Consider the following 27,785-nt stretch of genomic DNA (forward strand, 5'->3'; position numbering starts at 1 on the left):
AGGGCTGAACTCTCAATATGTGGATGATGTGTATCAGCTGTTCTACTTCAGTGCCCCATGTGCAATGTGAACAGTGCCCTGCCTGCCAAGTGTACACCCCTGGCACCCCTCTTCGATGTGCTTGTCCTTAGAGCATCTGATCACACATTCTATAGGCTACACACAGTGGCTCTGTCATGACTTTCCCCATATTGTCAACAAGTTTTCTATGGGATGTCCCTGTTGGGTAAGTCACTTAGCTTTTGAAGACCCAGACACAAGAGGTAAGAGAGGATTTTGTAAAATGCCAAGTATCAGCTAAAAGCCCAGAGAAGCTAACAAGAGGCCCAGAGAAGCTAACAAGACACTGTGAATTTAACTTATGAACTAGTTGGCTGCACACAGAGGAATATTTCCTACAGACACAATGCCTCTCTGTAAATGCAATGCTGTTGGTGATTGTTGTGTACTAAGGTAGCAATATCCCTTTAATTGGAGTGTTAATATCATTCATCCTTTGCACTCCTGGCAGAGCTCCTCACCTGGTAATAGTGTATCAGCTCCTCCAGCTCATCTGCATGAATGACAATGTGAAGGCCACATAGCTGTGCTAGGCGGAACTCTTGCCCATCCACGCAGGCAAAGCATACCTAGGGAAGGCATTCAGAGTGAGTGTCCCCAAGACAAGACCCAGTTCCACAGCAGTGCATGTAGCTGAGAATGCAAAAATACCAAACAAAGAGGCTCATAAACAAACAGGGGGTTCTGAACAAGTAGATTACTGTAAGAGCTGCCCAAGACTGGAAGAAAAATTATATTAATAATCTACAGGCCAAGAGAGTGTTTGAGATCATGGAGAAAAGAAAATGTATGTATTACTTCCCAAGCTTTGAGATGTGGAGGTTGCTTTAGGTAACTGAAGAATCATCTTGGAATCTGAGGTTTGGGGTACCAAAAGGATTTTATACAGCTCAAAAATAAGTATCATCAGAACATAGTGTAACTGACTGTAGTTTATATAGGAGCAGCATGTCTAATGGTTCTTTTGTTTTCTGTACTGTACTATGTATGTTCTGCATTGTAACAGGTGTGAGAAATGAAGCAAGCCCCTGTGCATAGGGGTCATGGAGCTGAGATTCTTACAAGGACTAGATCACTTTGGGTCAAAATCAGAGCTGAGTTTGCTGCAGTCTCCCTACTTTCCTTACCTTCCATAAACAGCCCATGTTCTCAAAATGGATAAAGCAAAACATGTGCATAAATAATCACATAACCCAGTTGTCACTGATACAATTTCTGGCCTATCATTTTTTTGTATTAGGATTTGAACTCAGGACCTCAAGCTTGCCAGGCAGGTGCTATGCTGCTGAACTAAATCCCTGACTCTTAGCCTATTATTTTCAAGTGTGACATATACGCTAGCACCCCTCCAACTCTCATACACACTAGGGATTTTGTTATACACTATACTTCATAACACATCCTCCCATGTTGCTGGAAACATCTTTTCTTATGACTCTCTATTCATTTTTATTTTTGGTACCAGGGATCAAACTCACAACCTTGCGCTTGCCAAGCAGGTGCTTATGCCACTAAGCTAAATTCCTGGGCCTGGTTTCTTACTTTTGAGACAAGGTTTTATTGTGCAGTTCAGGTTGGCCTCAAACTCACTATGAATGAGGCAGTTCTCTTGCTTCAGGCTCCCAAGTGCTGGGCTTACAGATGTGCGCCACTGTGCATGGCTGATTACCTATTCATTTTGAACAGGAGAACACAGTCCAAAAGTACATACTTCTTTAACAAAGGCCTTAGTATTGAACATTGAAACTGATTTGAATCTTTTTTAAAATCTTTTATTGATGGTTCAGAGATTCATCTCTTTACAAAATTTTGTGTACTTTCAGACAATTCTGATTTATGATAGCCACTCTACCAATTTGCCACAAACCCCCAAGAATGCCAGTTTATGATACTAGGCAGACAACATGTTTAGGAAGTGGTGTAATAAGATTCATAATGCTGAAAATTCCATTGTATTAAGATAGCTTCTGGAAGTTCAGGGCCTTTGCCTCCCACTATACATGCTAACTTATGAAGTTCTCTGAGTCATCCTAAAGGACTAGGATCTCTGCTTGGTCCAGAGGTCCATACTTGGATTTGTACTGTTTGGCAGAAGAATGCAGAGTACAACAGGAAGGACAGGAGAGAATGCTTGTCAGAAAGTGCTCTCCAATAGACTTTCTACAGCTTACCTCCTTCCAGGTCCGGGTGCTGTTGGCCTTGCGGCTGTTGTCCACTGCTGCCTGATACTCACCCAGGTGGACCAAGGTGGAAGCTAGGCGGGCAAAGTTAGAAACACTGCTATACAGCAGTTTGGCAGCCTCATACATGCCCTCTTCATAACAGCGGTCTCCAACCTATGGACAAGTTGGGGGTTCTGGTGAGACATTTCTGGTGAGGGTTTCTCTAGAGTTAGTATTTTTCTGTGCTGAGAAGAAGCATCTTTTTTCTTTTTATTGTAATGCTAGGGATGGAACTCAGTACTTCATGCATGCTAGGCAAGAACTCTATCATTAAGCTCCATCAGTAGCCCTCAGAAGGAACATTTTTCTAATCATGTAGAGACCCTAGAAGGTGAAGCGAGCCTCCCATCCATGGACCCTCCTCTCCCCCTACTCCAGGCAATCTCTGCCTGTGGGCTTCTTCATTCCAGCACCTCTCAGGTCCTGGCTATCATATTCCATACCTGAATCCTCTGGCCAGGCTGCAGAGGTGTGCGCCTTCTGTTCCTGGTTGTTTTCCTGACCCTGCTACAAACTGCTGACTGTGAGTCTTGGGGTCAGCATTACCTGACCATTTACAGTGAACCCCTTGACAATCTCTTTGACCAATCCTGCTCCCAGGACCTTGTCTTCCTCATGTCAGCAGCCAGTCATTGCCACAGCCATACCTTAAACCCTGTCAGAGTCCTGCCGCCCCACGAACTCCTACCATAGTTACCTACTGTGCCTAGCCCCCACCAGTCCAGCTCACTGTCATTGTCCCAAGCACCTCATCTTTACCAACCGAGTGACTCTATCAACTCCCTACTGCCCCTGCTACTCTGTCTGTGCCAGCTTACACTAGTTACCCAGCTGGCAGCTACAGTCAAGCTGTGTGGCTCTTGGCATTCACTCTCTGATATGGAGTTGTTCAGGGCCTTTGATTTGCTTTCAGAGCTAATTCTTTGTGTATTCGCTACCTGGGCCTGTAGAGATATACACAAACAGCAGAAGCCCAGAGTACTGATAGGTCTCTGAATTCATAATCATGAACCTCAGACAACCTTGCCATGCTACCAATCCTTCTTCCTTAATCCATGTTCATTCCTGCCCTGCCCTTGTATCTTTTCTTTTCAAACGTCCAACGGCCAGATGCGGTGGTGCAAGCCTGTAATCCCAGCACTCAAAAGGCTGAGGAAGGAGGATTGCCACATGTTCAAGGCTAGCCTGCACTATATAGTGACTATGAGCAGCACAAACTACATAGTGAGACCCTGTCTCAAAACAAAACAGAACAAAACAAACAAAAACACCTTCAATAGTTTCTCAAGGGGAGTACCTGGGTTCCTAATTCCTGAGAAAATAAACATCATCAGAGCAGTTCTGCAGCACCAGACTGTGGCTGTCCACTTCCTCACACCACCAAGCCCAACTCCACTGGTACACTTGATTTATTCTGCTCCATGTCAGGATCCCAGCCCTGTATCACTATCACCCTCTATATAAAACCACTCCTGCAACCTTAAGGAACCACTGTTCTTTTCCCAGCTTGAAACAAAACATAACAAATACTGCTCCTTTCAGCCTTACCTTTCTACTTTCCTTCCATGTATCCTCTGCAATCGGTCTCCTGCTCCCGATTCTGTGACATGTCCTTTACTCTCCAGATGCCAGTGCAAGTGTCTAGGATACCTCTGCTTGCTCTCCCACCCTTGGGCTACTTCCCACTTCCACTAATCTCTGCTGCCAGGTAGTGAGAGCCCAACTTCTGTTTACAGCCCATGCCACCTCACTTCACACCCCTACTACCAAGTCCACTGTATGCAGAATCCCGGGATGTGGGAGTAGCAATGACCTTTGTCTGCAGTGCAGGTTGCTATGTGACATCTGTGGTCTGGACTTCTCTGAGACCTAACTTCTCCAGCTGGCTGCATGCATCCACATGACATCCAGCAGAGGTCAGCCTGATTGAGCCTGGATAGTCCTCACTGTGCTCCTGTCTCCCCAAGCACAACTCCAAAACATGGACTTGGCCTTGCCTCCCTATTCTCACACTGACATCAGCAGCAAACCTGTCAGTTCTTCCATAGATACATCCACAGATGAGCTGTGCTTTACCACTCATGTTAACAACTTTCTATGTGCTGTCATCATCAGCGCCTACCTACATTCCTCCCAGCCCCCTTTCCCTCTCATATAGGCCAGCTTGCACGCTTCTGCTGGAAACTCAAGAGAGCCACAGTCCTGACAATGAGCCTTGCCTCACCGAGAACAATAACTCCGTCCCCTCTACCACCTTCTCCACTTTGGCACAAAGGCTGTGGTCACCTTGACCCCCTCTACATGGCTCTCCATGAGACCTCTGCACTTTCACCATTCTGTCTGCCCTGAGGGCTCCCCACAGAGAGATGAGGACTCAGCTCTCACCAAGAGGCCCAGTCTAATATTGAAATGCCCACCCAAACACCTCTCATTTCTCCTCTTCACACTTAACCATTTAACATCCCATCATATCTCCCCCTCCCCCCACAGCATTATGCCAGGTGTTTTTTTTTCCATGTCTTTTTGTGGGCACAGATTCAAGTTCTATTTTCAGTCTTACATCTACAGCTTTACACTCTAGTTCATAGCAGAAGCTCAGTAACAGTTTGTTGAATGAATGAGAAAGTGAAGTAATATATTAACCTATGATCATTTAAGACTCAGAACACATGGAAAATGAGTAGAATGATTTAATAAAGATGCAGTTGGCAAACACAGACTGGGAAACACATATAACTGGGTGATGAGCTGGACATGGGCCCCAGGCTGACAGACATAGGCAGGCTTGCAATGCTTTGGGCCAATGTGATCCCAGAGGCAGAGGTCCCCTCCTCTGCTGCCCACCAGCCACATCGGACAAAGCTCCCATCCTACTTGGCAGTGCCTCACACTCTGGAAGACTTGGTACTAATTCAGAGGGGGAGTTTGGCAAGATTTTATCTAACAGTTTTATTAATTCTATTAATTCAAAAAGTCAATTTTTGAAATTATATGGTCACTAACTGGAAAAAAAAAACTGTATAAATACAAGCAGCTAAAAGGAAAACGACATAGTACTGCCCATTCTATATCCCTGAATTTTTCACAGTTCCAACTGTGAGCATTTTTCCAGTCATATATGTTTATTGTATCATGTGTACCATTTTTCACCCTGTTTGAACTTGATTTGAAAGCCTTCTATTAGGGTTGGGGATTTAGCTCAGTGGCACAAGCACTTGCCTGGCAAGCATGAGGTCATGAGTTTGATTCCTGATATAAAGAAAACAAAACAAAACAATGAGCTTCTAAATAGTTTCAAAGGTCATACTATATTCCACAGGTGGATGCAGTTAATTATTTCATTTTGTTAGATACTGGCCAATTTTTATTAGTATAAATCATGCTGTCATGTTCACAATGGGGCCATAATTTGCATGGCTCACTGCCGGACAGCTCTAACTGTACTTCTTCTCAGGGAGTCTTTGATGACAATAATGCAAAGGAAACCACTGATTTAGCAGACCACAAGTCATCATATTACAGTTTTTTTTTTTTGTCTTTTTCTTTTTTATTGGTACCGGGGATCAAACTCACAACTGCCTGCTTGCAAGGCAGGCGCTTATGCCGCTGAGCTAAATCCCCAGCCCCTATATTACAGTTCTTTAAGGAAAACATTAAAATGCTATAAAAGATGGTAATACAGCTAATTTGAGGAATAGTTGTACATGCATATTATATATACCAGCAATGAGGTACTTGTGATTTCCATGTTAAAATTTAGAGAATTAATTATTGATAAACCATTAACTTATGAAGAAATGCCATGGGTGCAAATTACTGAAAAAACTAACATTCACTTTTTAAAAGCTTAGTCAGAATCAGCAAGAAATGCATGCAAGTGATGTACAGAATGTTACTGAAAATTATCTAAAAAACTGGGTGCTGCTCCAGCCATTAAAAAAAGCCAAGAGCCAGGCATGGTGGTGCATTCCTGTAACCCAAGCACTTGGGAGGCTGAGGCAGGAGGGTCATTGCAAGTTCAAGACCATACTGGGCTACAAAGTGAGCTCAAGGCCAGCTGAACTGCATAGCAAGAGCCTGTCTCAAAAGGATGATAAATAAAGAAAAAAAATAAATAAATAAGCCAAACACGTTATGCTTTGTACACTCTACACAAATCAGCTGCTTTTATATATAAAATATTTTAAAGAAATTCATGAATATAAATAAATTTTTTTTGTCTTTTTCCTTTTTTCCAGTACTGGGGATCGAACTCACGACTGCCTGCTTGCAAGGCAGGCGCTTATGCCACTGAGCTAAACCCCAGCCGAATCCCCAGCTAAATCCCCTGAGCTGAATATAAATAAATTAATTCAAGGAAAAATTTGTTGAAAAGTATTAATATTTATATATGGGCAGTATTTAAGTTCAAGCAACTAACTAGATTGTACTAGTATTTATAGACTTTTTATAAATTTTATTAGTAAAAAAGACTGATAAAAGTGATTAGATCCAGGGCTGGGGATGTAGTTCAGCAGTATAGTGCCTCCCTGGCAAGCACAAGGCCTTAGGTTTGATTCCTGATACCAAAAAAAAAAAAAAAAAAAAAAAAAGTGATTAGATCCAATTGGATAGTTGGTCATACATGTAACCATGGGTGGTTCTAGCTGGCATAAATGATGAATTGATATCTTTCTTTGTGCTTTCTTCCACTGTCTATATGCTTGAAAACTCTTTTCTTATGCAAAGATTCAAATAATATTTCAAAAAATGTTTATTGTTTGAAGGGTGGGTAGAGAAATGGGAAAAAAGAATCAAGTTATGTCATGTATAGGTACAAATTCTCTATAATGAATGTGATAATTATGCATTCATAAAACGTGCACACATAAAATGTGCCAATAAACTTAATTAATTAAAAAATAAGGGCTGGGAATTTAACTCAGAGCCCAAAGTGCCTGCCTGGCAACTGTGAGGTCTTGAGTTTGATCTCTGGTACCACAAACAAACAAAAATAAATCTAACATATGGCTATGCCAATTTTAACTATTCAAAAAACATTTTAATTAAAGAATACACTCAGCTTTTTTCTTTTTTGATATCAGGAATCGAATTCAGGGCCTTGAGCTCGCCAGCAGTTGCTCACGCTGCTGAGCTATATCACTAGCCAACACTCAGTTTTTAACCTTTATTTTATCTGAAATTTTATTTTATTTTATTATTATTTTTTTTGTCTTTTTCCTTTTTATCGGTACCAGGGATCGAACTCACGCCTGCCTGCTTGCAAGGCAGGCACTTATGCTGCTGAGCTAAATCCCCAGCCCAATTTTTTGAGATTGTGTCTTGCTATGCAGTTCACTTGAACTCACTTTTGTAGCCCAGGCTGGTCTCAAACTTGCAACAATCTTCCTGCCTGAGTCTTCTGAGTGCTGGGACTATAGGCATGTGTCACCACATCTGGCATGGAATTTTATTTTGATTAAAGAAATATATGATGAATTTTTCATCTCTTTCAAAGTGTTAACCTAATTTCCAACAATTGGAACTTATTTTGAAATAAAAATTCAAAACACATTTTTGCATTATTTCAACAAACTTATGCGCCCTTTTTCAAAGGTACACTATTACTTTTTTTTTTTTTTGGTACCAGGGATCAAACTCATAACCTCGCACTTGCCAGGCAGGCGCTTACACTGCTGAACTAAATCTCTGGCCCCTATGTGTCCTTTTTGGAGGATAGGACATTTGTAGTACTGTAGGGTTAGAACACATTTTCATTATCCCTTCTTTTCTCTATCACTTTTTCCAGAAGATAATATTTCATTTGCATGGGAGGCTTTATTATTAATTAGATCTTTCTTTCATTTAGTATTGTCTTTGGTTAGGGTTTATTTAAACATTTTTGTTTTATTTCCATTTAAAAAGGACAGGGTTTAAAAAAAAAAGGACAGGGTTTTTCCCCCCATTATTTTATCAGGTTAATGTACGCATATGGGAAGGTTACTAATTTTCAATATATATCTTTCACATATCAGATTATTAAATCTGAGTTAAGTCTGTTCATTTTGTCTTCTTGTGATAAGAATAACACCTGCATATTAAGTCCTAACATCTCCTCCTCTAGGATGGCCATTTTTTTTTTTTTTTTTGAGATATAGTCTCTAACTCATAGTGACTTTCCTATCTCAGTATCCTGAGTGCTAGGATTACAGGCATGAACTACCACATCTCACACGGAGGGCCACTGAGATGTGCACAGCTGACGGCAAGTCAAATTCCAAAGGTTTAATTTCCATCAATGACAGCAGAAGCTATGTAATTTTGTACGTGGCTTGTTTCTCACTATCATGAACTTGTGTCATTCTAAGGAGGATTCCTGGCCTAACTATGACCGTGGTAGTTCCTGTCCCAAGAGGCACAGCTTACCTGCTGGATATTGGCATTGTTGGGCCCATTAATACAATCTTCTAGCTCAGATAGACGGCTGGTTTTAGCCAATGCAAAAATAAGTTCAGTTTCTATACAGGACTCACGGCCTTTTTTCCGGGCCATTTGCAGGTATTTCACTAGATCTTCCCAGTTGTCTAAGGTCAAAAAACAAAGCCAAGTTAGGCCACAGAGGTCATTTCAAAAGGAGGCTCAGTTCCTTTTGTTCTGTCCTTAGCCAAACATGTTTATCATTCCAGTCATGCCTCATGGGCAGCTCAGACTCCAGGAAAAGCCTATGAGGTCTTGGCTTTCCCCAGTAAACAAAGCTCTATCCAAGGAAGGAGAAGGAGAAGTGGCAGAGCCATATGTGAGTCACTCCTGGGGACAGGAGTCTCCTTGTTCCCAAGCAAAGACTTTACTAGGCACTGGGGTGCTTATTTTAGCGTTTGGAGAGGACAGTGCTACAATCAACTAGATATACTACAAGAACATCCCCAGGGAACTGGGGATGAGTCACTGACCTTAGAATTATCACAACTGTAATTATCTATGTGTCAAAACTAGCTAATTTTATATATATAAAAAAGAAACAACAACAATCAAGTGGACTGAAAAGCTAGTAGCATTAACAGAGTAATGATAATTTCAGATTCTTTTACAAAACTTTTTCTTATTGTTTTCTGTGATTTCTCTGAATGTAAAATGAACTGGCATGAGAATCTCTTCAAAATCTTTCCTTGGCCATGTATCACACCAGTAAGAAGCAGGGCTCTGGAAAGGGTATTTACTTACTGCTCTTGTTGGCTGCCTGAACCACCTCCAGGTAAGAGGCAGGATCATCTGCCCTGATGTAGGAGTCAATGGCTTCCTTCACCAAGTCCTTTTCCAGTTGAGCTCGGGCCAGCTGACTCCATACAGCAGGCTCATTGCACCTCTCAGCAAACTCATATGCTCGATCTAGATTTCCAATGTGCTCGATCAAAACCTAGGGTTAGAGAAGGACTTGAATTGTTTACAACACCTAGTCAGCTCCAGGAGGCAAATGTTTTGTTTGGTTGCTCATTCTGCCTAAAGTTGCATGATCATTTTAATTCAGTTTTTCTTTTCTTTTTCTAAGTATCTCTTGGAGACAAGAGTCATTGTAAGAGGAAGGTGCTTGTGGTGGGAGTCCCAGACGGAGAAAAGATAAACTAACAAAGGCATAGAAAAAGGGCTGACTGTGAACCTAGTGTCAGGTACCAGAGTCTAAGAGAATGGTGGGCAGTAGAAAGGACATTAGCAGAGAAGGATCCAACCAATTGGGAAGAGCAGAGAGAAGCAAAGCATCCAAACGAAGATGCACTGGATGTCTGAGTCTAACACCCTTGGTGATGACAAGGGCCTCCAGAAGGCATGTGCAGTACAACACCGGATGCTAGGGCCCTACAAGACTGCCTGCAACACCCACCTGGATTGCTGAGGTATTGACATCAAACTTGCGGAAGATGGTAAAGGCCTCCTCATACAGTGCATTGCTGATGGCAATGCTCGCAATATCAGGGGCATCATAGTTGTCCAGGCGACTGATGTACTCCATGACCCGTGTGTGATCTGCCTTGATGGCAGTCAGGATCAGCAGATTTTGGAGATTCCTGTGGAGATGGGGTGGTCATCATGGTCTCTAGGAATGAATGCTGCACACTGCAATCTTCAGCAGGTCAGGCAGCCCAAGACACAATTTTTTTTTTTTTCCGTTACTGAGAATTGAACCTCGGTCCTTCAAACTGAGCTACATCCTCTGCCCTTTTTATTTTTAATTTTGAGACAGGGTTGTGTTAAGTCACTAAATTGCCTAGTCTACTTGCCTCAGACTCCCAGGTAATTACTTAAAAGTAATTAATTACCTTTAGGTGTGAGAAAAGGTAATTAATGTACGTATACATGATCAATAAGGAGATACAAGAGATTTGTAATGTATATGAATTTTAAAGAGAAACATTATGGCAAAATCTCAGGGAGATTTCAGGGAGAGAATCAGAACATGACCAGTTACTGCGAAGGCTGCTCTGGCATCCCAGTAGCCCAGTTGTCCAACTCAAAGGTACTCTACCATTATTTATAGTTTTGCCACATAAACTATACTCCCAAGGAATACCGGTAATTTAACATGCTTTTGAACTATGCTTTTCTTCAATCATACTAGATTATATTATAAAATTTTTCTTTTACTTTATTAAAAAATGGAAAAAAATTAGCCAGGTGTGATGATGTATCCTATAATTCCAGCACTATTAAAGGTTGAAGAAGCAGAATCACAAGCTGAAGCCCAGCCTGGGCAACTTAGTGAGAGCCTGTCTCAAAATTAAAAATATAAAAAGGATTGTGACTGCTAATTGCAAAAGCTCTGGGTTCAATCTCTAGTACCATATCCATAAAGGTAATACACCATATATCAAGAACTAAAAAAGAAGTATCACATGATCATTACCAAATAATTCAGAAAAAGCATATGACAATCTAATACCTGTTAATGGTTAAAATTCTCAACTAGCAATATAAGGAAACTTTTTGAATATGATGAAGTACATCTATAAAAAGCTCATAATTAGCTGGGCGTGGTCCATGCCTGTAATCACAGCACTCTGGGAAGTACAGGCAGGAGAACAAGTTTAAACTCAGCCTGGTAATTTAGTAATTTAGTAAGATCTTCCTCAAAAAGGGGGATAGGGTGGGACCATAACTCACTATGAAGGTCCTAAGCAAACTGCCCCCCCCCAGCTAATGGTGGGAAGCTAGATGTTTTCCACTTTGATCATGGATGAGACAATGATGTCCATTTTTACCAAATTTGCAGGCAATATGATTGGGGAAAAATTTAAAAACCTCACAAATCAAGGCACCATTTATAGTCCCAGATACTCAGAACGCTGAGGCAGAAAGACTGTGTGAGCCCATGAGTTTAGTGTCAGGAGCTCAGAGGTACACCTTCAAAACAAAACAAACAAGAAACCCCAAAGGAAAAAAAAAATCTCAGAATCTCCCAAAAAAATATCCTAGAAACTAATAAGTAAGTTTAGTAAGGTTGTAGAATAAAAGGTGACCATAAAAAAATCAACTGTATTTCTATATACAAATAATGTTCAGCAATGTATAATTACAAATTAAAGAAATATTACAGTAAAATGTTAAGTACAAGTCTAATAAAATATGTATATGATCTATATAACCTTTACAAACTCAACATAGCAAAAGATATCAATTCTTTCTAAACTGATTTATAGACTTCAGATAATTTCAATCAAAAACTCATCAATTTTTTTTGTAGGATACATGAGCTATTTCTAAGATGTACATGAAAAGCAAAGGAACTAGAACAGGTAACATTTTTTGAAAAATAATCAATTTGGAAGAATCATGCATACTATCTGGCCAACTGATTTTTGATAAAGATGCAAAAATAATTTAATGGAGAAAAAACAGTATTTTCAACAAATAATGTCAGATGGAGAAAAGATGAACTTCACCCTAAATGTCACGCCTCAGCAAACATAGGATCATAGGTCTAAATTAGAAGCTATAAAACTTTTAAGTGAAACACAAGAGGAAATCTTTGTGACCTACGATTTGGAAGAGTTCTTTTTTTTCTTTTTTTAGTACTGTTTGAATCAAATTCACGACCTTGTACTTGCCGGGCAGGTGCCATGCCGCTGCGCTACAATCTGCCCCTGGAAGAGTTCGTAACATCAAAACATACTTCATAAAAGAAAATTTATTAAACAGACTTTGTCAAAGTTAAAATTTTAAGCTGGCCATGGTGGTCCCACAGCTATAATCCAAGCCTAGGAAGGCTAAGGCTGGAGGACTATGAGTTCTAGGGCTACTGGGACCGTGAAAAATTTACTAAAACTTTTGTTCAGTGAATGACACTAAGAGAATACAAAGAGTATCTATAGAATAAGAAAACTGTATGCAAGCCACATTTCCAACAAAGGACTTGGAATTCTCAAAACTCAACAACCAAAAACAAACTAAAAAACAAGGCAAAAGATTTGAAATGATACTTCGAGGAGGATATCTGGCTAGTAAATAAGCACATAAAAATTGCTCAACATAACTAGCCATTAGAGAAATGCAAGTTAAAATCACTATATGCTTATTAGGATGGCTAAAATAAAAATACTAACAATACCAAATACAGGCAAAGATGCAGAAAACTGGAACTCTCACATACTGTTGGTGGAATGCAAAATGATACAATCATTCTAGAAAACAACAGTTTGGCAGTTTTGTAAATAGTCTGACACACCCACACACACCATATGATCCAACAATTACTGGGTTTGTTCAAACAAAAACCTGGAGAAAATGTTTATAGGTGTCTGTATTCATATTTATTCTAAACTGAAAATAATCCAAATGTCTATTTTCTATCCTTTCTTACTTTTTTCATTCATTCATTTATTTATTTTTGAGACAGGGTCTTAATTAGTTTCAACAGTCTTGAACTCACTATGTAGCCAGGCTGGCCTCAAACTCCCAGTGATCATCCTGCCTCAGCTTCCCAAGGTATGCACCACCATGCCCAGCTCTTCCTCCCTCCCTTGTTTTCCTCCCTCTCTTTACAAATAACCTTTTTAAAAATAAACAAATTGAACACATTTATACAAAGAACACCATTCAGCAATTAAAAAAAAGAGTGAATTACTGATATATACAGTGACTGGGATGAATCTCAAAGGCACTGAGAGTAAAAGAAGCTGAGTGAAAGAAGCCAGTCTTTGCCTTTATTTTATGCTGAAGTTATTCCCGTGCCGTAAGTTTTTGTTTCTTTAGTTTCTTCTGGGATATCTTTTCCTTCTCTGAAACTTCTTCCTCTGATTTAGGAACAGTTTGTTTCTTTTCAGTAAGGATCATCTCAGTGTGGTAAGGGGAGCTTACATATGGGTTGATTTGGTCATGAGCTCTGTAAGTACAGCAGTGCATCTTGGTATGTTCATCTTGATATGTTCAATGAACAGAGAATCTACATCTAAACCCTTAAGTTCAGCATTACTCTGCATTCTTTAGCATGTGCAGAAAAATTCAGCATTCTTTTTGGGCCACTGATCCTGGGTCCAGTCCTACTGTTGGGCCTGGGCAATACCTACCAACTCTATCACTGTAACTCTAGTTTAATTTTTTAAAATTTTATTACTTTTTTGTACCAGGGATCGAACTTATGACCTCACACTTACCAGGCAAGCATTTGAGCTAAATCCCCAGCCCCATTGTAACTCTAGAATGGCACATATTAATGCTTTTTAAAAAAAATTAATGATTCTTTAACATGACGTCTTTCAGATACTTGGTGGCTTTTAAGATATGCATACCCTTGATGGCCCAGGCAGTTTCACAGGTGTTCTTAAAGTGAAGATGAAGATTTGAACCTTGTGATTTGCATGATTTTGTGGGGGCTTCTGGGTCAAAAGAATAGCAAATCATTTTCACAGGTCATATTAGGCCACTTACAGGAAGAGCAAGAAGCTAGTCTTAACAGCACACATTGTATGATTCCATTAACACAATGTTTGGAAAAGGCAAAACTAGACTGGAAAGATGGATGCCAGGTGTTAGAGGCTGGCAGGAGGTATAGGTGGCTAGCAAAAGTGAGTGATGAAGTGTTTTCTGGATTTTTTTGGTACCAGTAATCAGACTCAGGACCTTGTGCTTACCAGGGAGGTGCTGTGCCCACTGAGCTCTTATCTCCAGCCCCAACATGACTGTTATAGGGTAATAAAAGTATTCTATATGCTTATTGTGAAGGTAATACAAATCTATACAAGTATTCACTCAAGGTCAATTTTATTATATGATAATTTTTAAAGAAAAAAAATAGGTGTGATTGTACATGCTAACCTGGGCACTTAGCAAGACCCTAAAGCCTTCTCAAAATAAAAAAGGTTAAAAAAAGAGCGGAGGATATGGCTTAGTATAGGTTCAATCTCCAAGTACTGTATTAAAAAGGGGGGGGGGTTGCTGGAGATATAGCTTGGTGGCATAAGCACCTGCCTAGCAAATATGGAGTTGTGAGTTCGAGTTCTGATACCAAAAATTAAAAATATTTAAACAAAAAGTAAGGATGGAAAAAAGAACAAATAAATAGATTTGAATGGCTGACGTAGGAGGCTCATGAGTCAGAAGTCAGTCTGAGGTATACAGTAAGATCCGTTTGGGATTTAAAAAAAAAGGAAATTTCCAAAGTTGTCTAGTATTCTATAGTAGGACTATATCACAATCTATTTGTTTATTGATGGCTACTGGGTTATTATTAGATTTTTGCTACTGCAAAACATATTAATTTGAGCAGTTTGTGCATCCCCTAATATGCATCAGCTGAGTTCCTCTAGGGTTCATAATCAGGGAAAGAAATTTGTCTTCTGGCACCACACTGTTTTCACAGTATAAAGAGCACTCACAGTAGGGGAACCTGAGAGGCCCAATTACTCCACATCCTTCAACAGCGCTGATGAGAGTGAGATTCCTGCTGCCTGCAAGAGTGAAGGGCCTAGGAAGCAGGCACATGGTGGATTCCGTCTGTCCTCTTCTATGATTGATGAGGGTGAATTCTTGCTTAGATTCATAAGCTGCCTTTCCTCTCACCAAAGGGCCTGTTCTAATGTTCTGCATTTTTTCTTTTGTTAACGTGGGTTATATTTTTCTTTCGTTATATACGTTCTCTCCATACTAGTCTTTTGTTAGTTATGTTACATTGCAAATACCTTCCCCATTCGTCACTTTTTCTTTTCTCAGTTTCCTTATGATAAAGTTCTCAAGTTTAACATAATCTTACCTGGTTTTTCATTAAAGAGATGTTTATTTATTTATTTTTATGACTGGCTAAAAAACTTACTAGGTCATTTAAATTCTTCTAAATGTAAAGTATAATAATATAGTTTTGACATTTACCCTTAAATCTTTTCACAGTATAAGAGATGCCCAATTTATAATATAGTCAATTTTCCATTTCATGAAAAGTCACTGTGTTATAAATTTTTATATATATAGAATACATAGGGATCTTTTTGGGGGTGGGGGTTGAGATAGGCTCCCACCATATAGTACAGGATGGCCTTGAACTTGCTTATGTAGCCCAGGTTGGCCTTGAATTCACAGTGATCCTCCTGCCTCAGTCTCCTGAGTGCTGGTATTATAGGCATGCACCACCATAACCAGCTAGAAATCTTTATTTTGCTAAAACTGTCATGTCCTGTTTTAGTTTTATAATTTTACATTACAGTGAGAACCTTCTATCCAAACAACTACTTCAATTCCTCAAGTGATTAGTATTCATTTTAGTAGCATCTCGACTACTTTTGGCCTTTTATCTCTGTGTTTTAACATCTCTTTGTCTATCCCAGTACTTGGGAGGCTAAGGCAGAAGAATCACTGTGAGTTTAAAGCCAGCCTGGACTGGAAAAACATTCATACATATTCACTGAACACATGCTATGCAAATTCACTGAAGCAACTTTACAATGCAATTAACTGTCAATAGTTATGCTTCCCTTTAAAATATCTTTACTACTGTCTTTTTATATATGCTTTAAAATATATTTATTGCCTTTTTAAAAAATTAACTATTCTATCAATCATTTGGAGAGGTATGCTAAAATTGCCTAACATAATAATCTGCCAGTCTTCTTGTGGTTAATTTTTTCTGTATATATTTTGAGGCTATATTATTAGGCACATGTAAGTTCAGAATTATCTCCTTGATGGAACCTTTCATCATTAGGCACCTGGTCTTCTACTCAATAATGCTTGTTATCTTAAAGTCTATTTTCTGATACTCATGTAAGTACACTGCATTTTTAAGTATGGCATTTGCTTTTGAAATTCTTTTCAACTTCTCATAAACATGTTATAGATGGGTTTCATAAAAAGCATATTCATGGTAGCTGGGGATTTAGCTCAGCAGCATAAGTGCCTGCCTTGCAAGTGTGTGGTCGTGAGTTCGATCCCCAGTATCGATAAAAAAGAAAAAGACAAAAAAAATTTAAAAAGAAGCGTATTTATGGTTTTGTTTCTCTATCCCACCCTGATGCTATAATCACTTAAGTAGAATTAAAGATCCATATCCAGCTAATGTAAGGAGAGGTTTCTTACTAGATGCTGAACCATTTGTACGCCCTCAGGGTTTGTTTCCTTGACCTTTACAGGAGAACCACAGCCTAGGTTCAACAGGATCTGGCAACAGTCAGACTGTTCTATAAGCTCCTTTCTTTATTATTCTCTATTCTCAGACTTATTTAGTTGTTAGCTCATTGCTTCATTCTATCTATCTATCTATCTATCTATCTATCTATCTTCACTGGTTCATTTTAAAAGATAATTTATTAAAAAATTTATATTTTTCCAGTGATAGGATCTATCAGTTTCCAGGCATCTGGTATATCATACAGTCAGTCCAGGTCATTTTTACCTACATATGAAACTATGTCTGGTGAAACAGTCACAAAAAAAAAAAAAAGAACAAGAGCCAGGGATTTAGCTCAGCAGCATAAGTGCCTGCCTTGCAAGCACACAATCTGAGTTTGATTCCCAGTACAAAAAACAAACAAACAAAAAAAACAACAAGAACTCCAAAGACCGCCTGCATGTGTGAGAAGCAGCAGTGTTCAAGAGGTAGCAGAATCAGACCAACCTACTTGTAAGTGACTGGAAGTACCCACAAGCTAATGTCTATCGAAAAAGGATGTCAGACTTCCAGGAGAACATGGCGGATAGATAACAGCAGCTATGGAGGCTCTCTGAGATAGCCACTTAGAATCCAGGAATGGAGCAGTGTGAGGAGTCCTAAGCAAGGGGAGATATACCCTGCCGACCCAGAAACAAACTAAGCTGAGAGAAACCAACTGGAAATGCAATCCTGGGGCTATAACTGGAACAGATAAAATCTCAGTGCCAAAGCTGGAACCCGTGCCTCTGGAAACTGCAATTTGAATTTCCTGTCGCCACTGCTGCATCTGAATCCGCACAGCAGGGACAAAGATGAGAAAGCTCTGAGAGCGGGAATCGGTGAACCGAGTTGAGAGCAGAACTGGCGGGGAGCCCTGTATCGACCTGTGGTGAATGAGAGGAATGGGGACTCCTTCACAGATAAGGAGGCTCCAACAGAGGACATTCTGGGACCGGGCAGACTAGCCGGAACAGGGCACTGCAGTGACTTTAGTCGCATATTTCCCTTCTCAACTGGGATTGGTGGGGAGCACCTGACCTGGGTAAAGCCGTGGAATAAGACCCAGTAGGCTAGCCCAAACCAGGTCCCAGTGCCTGGCAGTGCACCCTAGCAGTGAAGTCTTCAGCAGATTGACCTGGAGGGGTGGGCCCAACATATGCTGCCCCGGTCTGTGTCTCCCTAGTACACTGCAGTGGGCAGGAATGCCTAGCCGGCGGATTCAAACAAACTAACCACAAAGAAAGAAACTGGGTCTCCTATATATGCCTGTATGGAAGGAACAAAAAATATGAGAAGAGGAGGCAACAAGAAAGGGTCCTCGGTCCCCAATCCTGAGAACACTGATCCAGGAAAGGTAAATGCAAAGGAGAATGAGGACAGAAATCATGCAATATCAGACACGGTCCCAACAGACGTAAAACGATATCTTCGGAGCCTCATAGACGAGTTCAAAAGTAAAGTATTTAATGAAGTAAAGCAAGATATAAGTAGAATAGTTAGAGAAATGCTAAGCACAGCCCAAGAAAAAACAGATGGTGGAATGGAATAACAGAAAAAAAGGGGAGAATTGTTTGATGGAGAAAACATAGAACGCGTAAAGCAGGTTCAAAGAGATTACCAGGAAACTAAAAACTCTATTGAAAGCTGGCATAACAGCTTGAAAGAAACTAAGGATAGATTATCTGAAGTGGAAGACAGATTTATAATGTGGGAGCATGAAATGAAAAACTTCTTAAAAATAACAAGGAAACAAACAGCAATAATACAAAGGCTAGAAGATGATAAAAGGATCTATAACTTAAGAATTAAGAACGTAAAAGAAGAAGTAGAGACACAAACAAATGAACTACAAAGGCTATTCACAGAAATAATCCAGGAGAATTTCCCTAATTTAGCAAAAGGTAAAGATACTCAGGTGTATGAGGCATACAAGACCCCAGCCACCTACAACCCAAACAGAACTACACCCAGGCATATAATAATCAAAATTCCAGAAATCCAATATAAGAACAAAATATTAAAAGTCATCAGAAACAGATCACTTAAAAGGGAACACCCATCAGAATTACAGCAGACTTCTTGGCAACCATCAAATCACCAAGAGCATGGGGGGAAATAATTCAAGCTTTGAAAGATAATAATCTCCCACCAAGATTGATATATTCTGCACAGCTGTCCCTAGAAATTGATGGAAAAACAAGGTGCTTCCAGGATAAAGAAGAACTTTGCAACCACCAATTCAACTCTACAGAGACTTCAGGACATTCTAAAAAAGAAAAATACTAAGATTCCAGAAACAGTGGCAGAGAGGCCACAATGAATGGAGCAGAAAGCGAAATGAAGAAGACAAACTGACAACTAATGACAGAAAAAGAGCTCAACAGAAATGAGGCAGAGAAGGTTGGATGGTAGGAACAGCTATTTTGGAGAAAACAAGACATCATAATAGCCAGTGCTGATTTAATATCATCTTGTTTTGAAGTCCCATCAAGCTTTTGTTCTTCTGTCTCCACTGGTCTTAACATGTTGTATCTTATTGGATTTTACTATATGTGATAATATAAACAAAAACTTTTATAGACAAGGAGATTATACAGAAACCATTGTTCATTTTCTGTTAGTTGATTCTAAATACCCTGTAATACTGTTATTCTCTTGAATGGTTTTACATTGTCTTGATATGTTTGATGCTACAGTATACGAAGTTATATAAACTTCGATATATAAAACACTATTTTGCTTAAATGGTTATGTTTTGACCTGTGCTGTTTCGTTGTTATGTCCTCTTTTATGTCAATGTCCTTTTTTTATTATTTACTTTTTATTTTTATCTTTTTAATTAAGGGAAAAATAAATAAAAAATAGCAGAATATATTATAGTAATCCACTTTGATTTCCTATTAACTTGATTTGAAACCCTATATTGCTCTCACCATCTTGTTTTCACTGATTTTCCTCTATTCTGTTTTGCTTGATAGTACCAAGTTCAAGAGTATAGGCAACAACTGTGAAGACAAGAAGATTCATTATGATACCCATTCTGGTTTGATTACTATCTTCTTTTGAAGTCCTGTAATGTCTCCAATGTTTTGGTTTTATTGGTTTTGTTCTTTACTGTTTTGTTCAATTTTATTATAACTGATGATATAGGCAATTCTTTTTAATATAGCAAGAGGCATTATGGTAACCACTGTTGATCACCTTGTATTCTGTTTTTACATTATGTATTATGTCCATCCTTTTGATTTGACTGACTCTGTTTTGTTATGTCACATTTGGTTTTATTCTCTTCAAAAAAAGTAATAAGAACTGTGGGAGTAATAAAACCCAAAATGTGTAATTGTCATTGTACAAAAGAGAGGAAAAGAAAGTGCTCTAAAGGATATAACTGCATGTATATTTAAGTGTATAAGATAACCATATTACTGAGTTTTTTTGGATCATTGAACAGAACTGTTTGCAGTCTCACTGTTTGAATGTCCACTTTATATGCTTTAATTTTGTAACTTGAACAACTATTTCTAAGATGATAATATATAATCTATTAACTAGTGATTTCCTACTGTTTATTTTTTTCTGAAATTCTGAATAACTTGTACCCTTTTTCTGTTTTTTTCTTTTTCTCCTTAAATAAAATTAAAAAAAAGAAAAAGGATGTCAGACAGCATGGCAGAATAGTCTAGCTACCTCAGGCACCCTATTAGTAGTCAGCTCATGACTCTAATAAAATACATAGCAATCACATAGCCCATAATTTACCGTGTAGCATTTCCAAATTTAAAAGCAACCCCTTCCTCCTTTCTGCAGTACCAAGGCCCCCTCAAAAGCCTTTCTAGGGGCTGGGGATTTAGCTCAGCAGCACAAATGCTTTCCTGGCAGGCACAAGGTCATGAGTTTAATCCCTGGTACCAAAGAATAAAAAAACAATGTCTTTCTGGTCTACAAAATAAATATTACAATTAAATCTGTAAAGCAGATGTTATGATGTTAATACACAATAACCTGGCACAGCCTCTATGATGATGAGTTTTTTTTTTTTTTGAGATAGGGTCTTGTTATATAGTTTACGTGAACTCCTGGCAATCAGCTTCCCAAGTGCTGGGGTTAGAAGTGTGAACCACCACTCATGGCATTCTGTTGCTGAACTTAGAAGTGGCAACATGTAGCTAATACCATTGTGAAATATACTGTCTGACCCCACGACATTTGTCTTGTTGTTCCCTCTGCCTGCACAGTTCCACACACTTGGTTTCTATGTCCTACTTCCATGAAGTCTCCCCTATTTGTGTACCCCATTCTAAATCTCCTGCTACTTCTTTCCAAGCTTTTTTGGTTCACTATGATTTCAAGCATTTAATGCATACTAGAATATTAGTAGTATAGGACAGAACAATAAAAAGAACGAAGACTTCTGGGAAAAGCAAAAATTTGGCTGGGCTCTAAGAGACAGCACGATTTAATAAGAGAAGGGAAAGTTGTACAGAAGACTCAAAGGCAGTAAGTAGTCTGGGGCACAGCCCCTGAGGTGAGGTGGAGTGTGAACATCAAGCAGCTGTCTGAATCTAACCACAGCCACTGCCACCCTAGCACACTCTTACCTGTGCTCGCTGAAGACAGAGTTGTCCAAAACAACCTTCTCTAGTAGTTCTATTAGTTCGTTAGGCAAGTCGGCTGTCATAAAGGCTTTGACAGTGACTGAGACCTCTTCAGGATCCTGGGTTTCTGACAATGCTGTCTGTACCACCTGGGTTTAAGAAGCATTTAAAAGAAGTTAGAGTTGACTCAAAACTGTAACTTTGGAGCTAGGGGTAAAGTTCAGTGGTAGAACATTTGCCTAGCATGTATAAGGTCCTAGGATTGATCTTCAGGACTGCTAAAAAGTAAAAAAAAATTGTATCTTCAAAGCTAACAGAAAGAATGATTCCTCCAGGTATTCTGGACCACACAAAGAAGAGAACATGGGAGATTTCCTTAAGACAGGAAGGAAAGGCATCTTAGAGTCAACCTCAGGGAATTCTGTTTGCCTACTTTGATAATCAGTTTTCCCCTTCACATCAAAAGAGTTACAAGCTGGGTGGCATCACTGTGAGTTTGAGGCTAACCAGGATTACATAGCAAGACCTTGTCTAAACCAAAAAATGAAAAACAAAATAGTTATAGATCCTACTATCTGTTCCAATGATCATACTATCTTTAGAACAAATGATATAGCACACTAAACAGGGATGTGAAATGCAGGCTTACTGTTAGCTTGTTCTATGAAGTCACTATTCATAGCAAACATGGCCTTCCTGCAGTATCTTTTGAGGAGAGAGCACAGTCCACTCCAGTGGGGAGGTCAAGTGCAACCAGAGCTATGGAGCCTTTCCACCAGACAACACTGAGGCCCACCCTTAGACGGAAAGCCAATGAAAGACTAGCTGTGCTCACCACTGTCCAATTACTGGTGAGTCACCTACCCAAAACCTCACAAATAGGGTGAAACAACAGTTTTCCAAGGAGGAGATATCCCACTAACGGTAGGTCAGAAAACCAGACCTATTTTACTTGTGCTCTGTATGAGGGGCCTTCAGTGGCTTTGGGGAGGGGGTCTATCCTTTTGCCATTTCTGGTGTTCCTCAGAGGTGAGTAATACTAGTGTCTTTATGAGGAAGAACAGACATCTAAGACATCGCATAGTTGACATACATTTCTCACTACAAATTTTCACCTTGAATCTTTTATATTTTGAGATAGGATCTAGCTATGGAGCCCAGGCTAACTTTGAACTTGTGATATTCCTTCCTTGACCTCCAGAATACTCGGAATACAAGCATATACTACTGCATCCAGCTTTCACCTTGGATCTTGAGGGGCCTGAAAGGTCCAAGATCAAAACTTTTCAGGTGTATTCAATGGCACCATGAGACGCAAAATTTCCACCTTGGTGCAGCTTATAATAATCAAGACAAGCATGCCAAGGACTTAGAGAGAAGGAACCAACACAGCAGCTAAACAATCAGATACCCCAGGTCGATCCACAGGGGGAGATGTACTTTCTGGTAATCTAACAGTAAAATCTACCAGTTTAAAAACCTTAGAGTCAGGGCATGGGATTTAGCTCAGTGGCATAAGCGCCTGCCTGGTAAGTGTGAGGTTGTGAGTTCAATCCCCAGTTCTAAAAAAAAAAAAAGACAACAAAAAAGAAAAACCTTAGAGTCAGATATGGTAGCATACCCCTGTAATCCTAGCACTCAGGAGGCTGAGACAGGCGAATCACCATGAGTTCAAGGCCAGGTTGAACTACACAGTAAGACTGTCTCAAAAAACCAAAACCAAGGACTGGGGATTTAGCTCAGCAGCACAAGCATCTATCTGGAATGCACAAGGTTATGAGTTCGATCCCCAGTACCAAAAAAAAAAAAAAACCCCAAAAAACCAAAACAAAAACAACCAAACACAGGCAACAAAAACCCCTTAGAGCAGTTTATTTATTATTTAATTTTATTTAATTTTATTTTTTTGGTACCAGGGATCAAACTTGCAACCTCATGCTTGCCAGGCAGGCACTTATATCACTGAGCTAAATCCTTGGCCCTTTACTTAGAGCAGATACAGAGCCGGGTGTCGTGGCATGTACTTATGGTCACAGCTATTTGGGAGGCCGGGATAAGAGATCTCTTGAGTCTGGGAATTTGACTTTAGCTTTTTGTTTGTTTTGAAACAAGAGACTTGCACATACCCCAGAGTGGACTTGACCCTAAGAATTTGAGACCAACTTGGGCAACACATTTAAACCATGTTGCAAAAAACAGCCAGGCTTGATGGTGCACACCTGCAATCCCAGCACTTGGAAGGCTAAGGCAGGAGGACGGCCATTAGTTTGAGATAATCTAGCCTATGTAATGAGCTTGAGGCCAGCCTGAACTATACAGTGAGTCTGTCTCAAAAGAAAAAAAAATCACAATATATACAAAGGTTGCTTTAAGGGCATAACTAAAGTTCTACCTTTTGTTAGTTGACACAGAATGCTCAACCTAAGATAACCCTAGGACACTGCTTTCTTTAAGTAAACTTAGTGTGTTAAGGATCTACTCCAGACACTGAAAGCAGTCTGCCAGAGTTGTATGCTCCCAATCAGAGGGAGACTGTAATGGAGTGTCCCACCAGGAGGTGGCTACAGATGATCAATTAGAGCAGACTTAATGACGAACTCAGCAGCTCCACACAAAAAAACGAGACAAGAATTCCTACTGGCTGCACTTCAGTGCAATGGTAGAGTTGCCCTCCTCAAGGACCAATACAAAGTCAGCTATAGGATGTATCTGATGGCTGGACTACACCAGGACATATCAGCTATCTGTGAACTTGGAGGTAGAGTCTTAGAAAATCTAAGCAGACTGTCTCTAGCCCTTTGTTCAGTATTTTTAGGTTTGGGTGAAGGTTGTTATTAAATCCTCAGGCCAATCTTCAAGATGTTTAATTCTGATTTGATATAATAAAGATTGGAAACAATATGAACTTCTATAAATCTAAAAGTATTTCAAAACAAAAAGTTTATTAAAAATTATGGCATAGGGGACTAGGGATTTAGCTAAGCGGCATAAGCACCTGTCTTGCAAGCATGCAGTCATGAGTTCGATCCCTGGTACCGATAAAAAAAAAAATTATGGCATAGGGCTGGGGATATAGCTCAGAAGCACAAGCGCTGCCTGGCAAGCACAAGGTCGTGAGTTCGATCCCCAGTACCAAAAAAAAAAAAAAATCAAGAAGGTAAAATTCATTATAAATTAAGGTGAAATTCAGTCTTTGGGCATAAAGCATTTGCCCAGCAGGTTGGCAAGGCATCCTGGCTTTATTTGACCATGTGCTCAATGCTGAAGCCACTTGTTGGACCAGGGTATTGTTCCCACACTGGTCTTGGCTATCCTTAAACAGTATGCCCAGCAGTCTGGGGCACTATGCTGAGAGGAATAGAGGCACTGTCTGCTAATATTTATGAGGGAGTGACAGAGGGTAAGGCCTCTTCTAGAGCTGAAGGAAGCCTGCCAAGAAGCTGAAGCAGATTCCCACCTGCATGGCCATATCTAATAATGACCCTGGTTCCAGTACTACATTCAGCTCTAATGAAGTGCTAGACAGTCACAAGAGATGACTAGATAAGGGAAGTCGGCTGAGACATGTTGAGAGCTGCTTAACTTCTGTCAATAGGAAGCTAAGATAAAAAAGCCACTTAAGAATCCAGTATGCAGACATATCATCAAGTATTGCTTTAAAAGAGGCTGCCCAACTCTGCTTTAGATGTAAGGGCCAACTCTCTTCCTTAAGCCAATAACAACTCCACGTCAGCACACCCTTGGCAACTGAGCCATTTCTAGGCAAGCTACTTCTGCAAGAAAGGTCTGTAATAGCTGTAAGATAATTAAATGTAACAACACACTAGTTACTTGAGCCACAAGAGGATTAGTGGCACAATGCAGGCATACATACATCTCCTTCTGTGCCTCACCTGGTCAATGAGCTGTCTCCTAGATGGATTGCTCTCCTCAAGGACAAGGGCCCAGAGTTCAGGATCCTTCCTGCGAACTAGGTAGCGGGCCTCACTTTTGAACAGAGAGTTCTCGTTGCAAACCTGAAATGAGCACATTGGTGTGTAACTCCAAGCAGACAATGATGGCAATGGTAACTGCTCCCTGCTATGTGTATAGATAGCTGGAGTCTAGGTTTTAACAAGTGACAAACAGCATCTCACACTGTTAAAAGCACTGTACTTTTCAGGGACAAATTATCTCAAAATATCCCTTTCTAAGTCTGCAGGATCATAATCGTCATCCTTCCGTGATAATGGAATATTGTGCATCTTGTGCTATCTGAGTCACTGCCACCAGCCCCAGGAAGCTCTTGAGGAGACAAAACATGATGTGTTTGGGAACTAAATTTTTAATTTTAGTTTAAGTACTCACACGTAGTTAGCTCCAAACTATCTCTAAAGTGTTAACAAAATAGCCCTGAACAGGTATAAAACAGCATACACACTGCAATGTTTCAAGGCCTATGAAACTTAAAATGTGCTTTCAGTCACTGAATATTATATCTTTAAGCCATCAGCTGTCCATGAGGATGTTGCAGTGTGTGAGGCATTTGCTAAGTGTTGGTAAGAATCATATCCATTGAGTACCAGATACAGGGTTGAGTGATTTGTGTGTCTGCAAAGGTAACATGGGCCATCTGTGTGTGCAAAACAGGAGGCAAAAGCAGATTGGCACAGGGCCTACTGCACATCACAGCCCTCTCTTGGACAGAAAAGACTTGAATAAGCACCTCTTACCCAGTAAACTTGGTCTTACCAAAAGAATATACTGCCTCATAGCACAGATGAGTGCTAAGAACTTGAAGAGGTCATTAAACTGTGCTTTGATGAAAAGGTGGCAAATTAAGCCAAGAAGTGGCTTAGTGGTATCAAACTAAGGAAGAAATACCAGCTTTATAAAAACTTCAGAGCCTGCCAGGTGAGCGGTCATATTCATTCAGCCCTCTGGTTATTTTGTCTGAAAACTACGGTAGAAGGAGAAGCTGGTAATTCTTTTCCATCTTTTACTCTCCACATGAACACCTAACACATGCCATTCCTGGCTGCTGAGTATTTACCAAGGGCTCTGAGGTGCTAGGGACAAACAGGTGAATATATAAAAGGAGCTTACAGTTCAACAAACATTAAGATTCAACCATTTGAAATATCAGGATTTTTACTTCCAATGATTAAGCTCAAGTTCACATGGCTCAACCTACACACATAATTATGTACATGCAGATCCAACCTGGGAAGATACTGACAGGAGAGTAGGTAAATGTTTCAAGGCCAGCAAGGAGTAGCGATGGGGAGGGCACATGAGGAGTTGTCTTTTGGGGGGCCTTCGTGACATCGAGGAGTTGAGGAATGCAGACCATTCTAGGTGGGGTAGTAAGAAAGAAGCTGACTGAGTCAAGTGGGGAAGGGGAGTCCCCAGTGGAGGTCTTAGGTCAGGCTAAAGAGTTCAATTTTGCCCTCAAGTCCCCACTGTCGATTGAGAACATAAGCAGAGAGGGGATGGGTCAGAATCAGGTCCAGATCAGCCCCCACACACAATACATACAAACATGCCATAAGCAGGTCACAAAAAAGTGTCAGAATTACAAAGCAACTGAATGCATGGAAATCTACTTTGTGTCCTGACACGTCTGGGCACACAGAAAGACCTAGTCAGCCCCAACAGGCATACATTGGATGCTTGTACCATGAGTCCAGAGCAAGATGGGCAGTCAAGCACGTAAGCATATCTGCTGCCCACCTTAATGAGCTCAAGGTCACACTTCCCCCTCTCATAGGCAACACAGGCCAGATGTGGGTCTCGCTTCTCACAATACCGGCCCACCACGCTGCTGTCATAGTAGGCATTCTCTCTCAAGAAGCGCTCGGGGTTGTTGTTGCTGTCAATGTAGATTTTGGCCAATGCATTGTGGATGGCAGACTCCTCACAGCCTTCATGAATCCGGGACTCCAACCAGGAGAGTAATAACTTTAGCCTTTGAAAGGAAGCAAACAATGTAAAAGTCTCAAAGCTACCATTACAAACTCCAGGGTAATCCCCAGGTGCCAAAGGCTGATTTTTTTGGCATTATTAGAGATTAAATTCAGAGTCCCAACATACTAGGCAAGTGTTTTACATTTTTTTAAAATTTAATTTTGAGACAGTCTTGATAAGTTGGCCAGGGTGACCTCAAACATGTGATCCTTCTGTCTTAGTCTCCCAAGTAGCTGGAATTGTAGGTACATCACACTACATCTAGCTTGTGAGGTAATTCTTAAAATGAATGAAACAAAATATCACTCCATTAAATTTAGGTTGTTCCAGGGATCAAGAGAGAGAAGGGTTCTAAAT

General features: G+C 40.1%; 1 protein-coding gene and 1 long non-coding RNA gene across 6 annotated transcripts in view; one reads left to right on the forward strand and one right to left on the reverse strand.

Moving 5' to 3' along the window:
- The window catches only part of LOC134470693 (uncharacterized), an 85,123-nt gene that overhangs the window by 28,758 nt on the left and 28,580 nt on the right, over positions 1-27,785 (forward strand). The window lies entirely within an intron of this gene.
- The window catches only part of Cltcl1 (clathrin heavy chain like 1), a 95,219-nt gene that overhangs the window by 10,685 nt on the left and 56,749 nt on the right, over positions 1-27,785 (reverse strand). For all 5 annotated transcript variants that reach the window (XM_013141797.3, XM_013141801.3, XM_013141800.3 and 2 more), the window contains 8 exons: positions 27,195-27,429; positions 25,376-25,498; positions 21,486-21,631; positions 10,138-10,321; positions 9,483-9,675; positions 8,688-8,845; positions 2,232-2,396; positions 522-629 (listed from right to left, as the gene is read on the reverse strand). In XM_013141797.3, coding sequence (XP_012997251.1) covers positions 522-629; positions 2,232-2,396; positions 8,688-8,845; positions 9,483-9,675; positions 10,138-10,321; positions 21,486-21,631; positions 25,376-25,498; positions 27,195-27,429 — 1,312 coding nt within the window. The remainder of the gene's footprint in view (positions 1-521; positions 630-2,231; positions 2,397-8,687; positions 8,846-9,482; positions 9,676-10,137; positions 10,322-21,485; positions 21,632-25,375; positions 25,499-27,194; positions 27,430-27,785) is intronic.

The sequence above is a fragment of the Cavia porcellus genome, unplaced genomic scaffold, assembly GCF_034190915.1.
Source record: "Cavia porcellus strain 051 isolate PalLab524CR breed Dunkin Hartley unplaced genomic scaffold, mCavPor4.1 scaffold_16, whole genome shotgun sequence".
NCBI classification, from domain to species: Eukaryota; Metazoa; Chordata; class Mammalia; order Rodentia; family Caviidae; genus Cavia; species Cavia porcellus.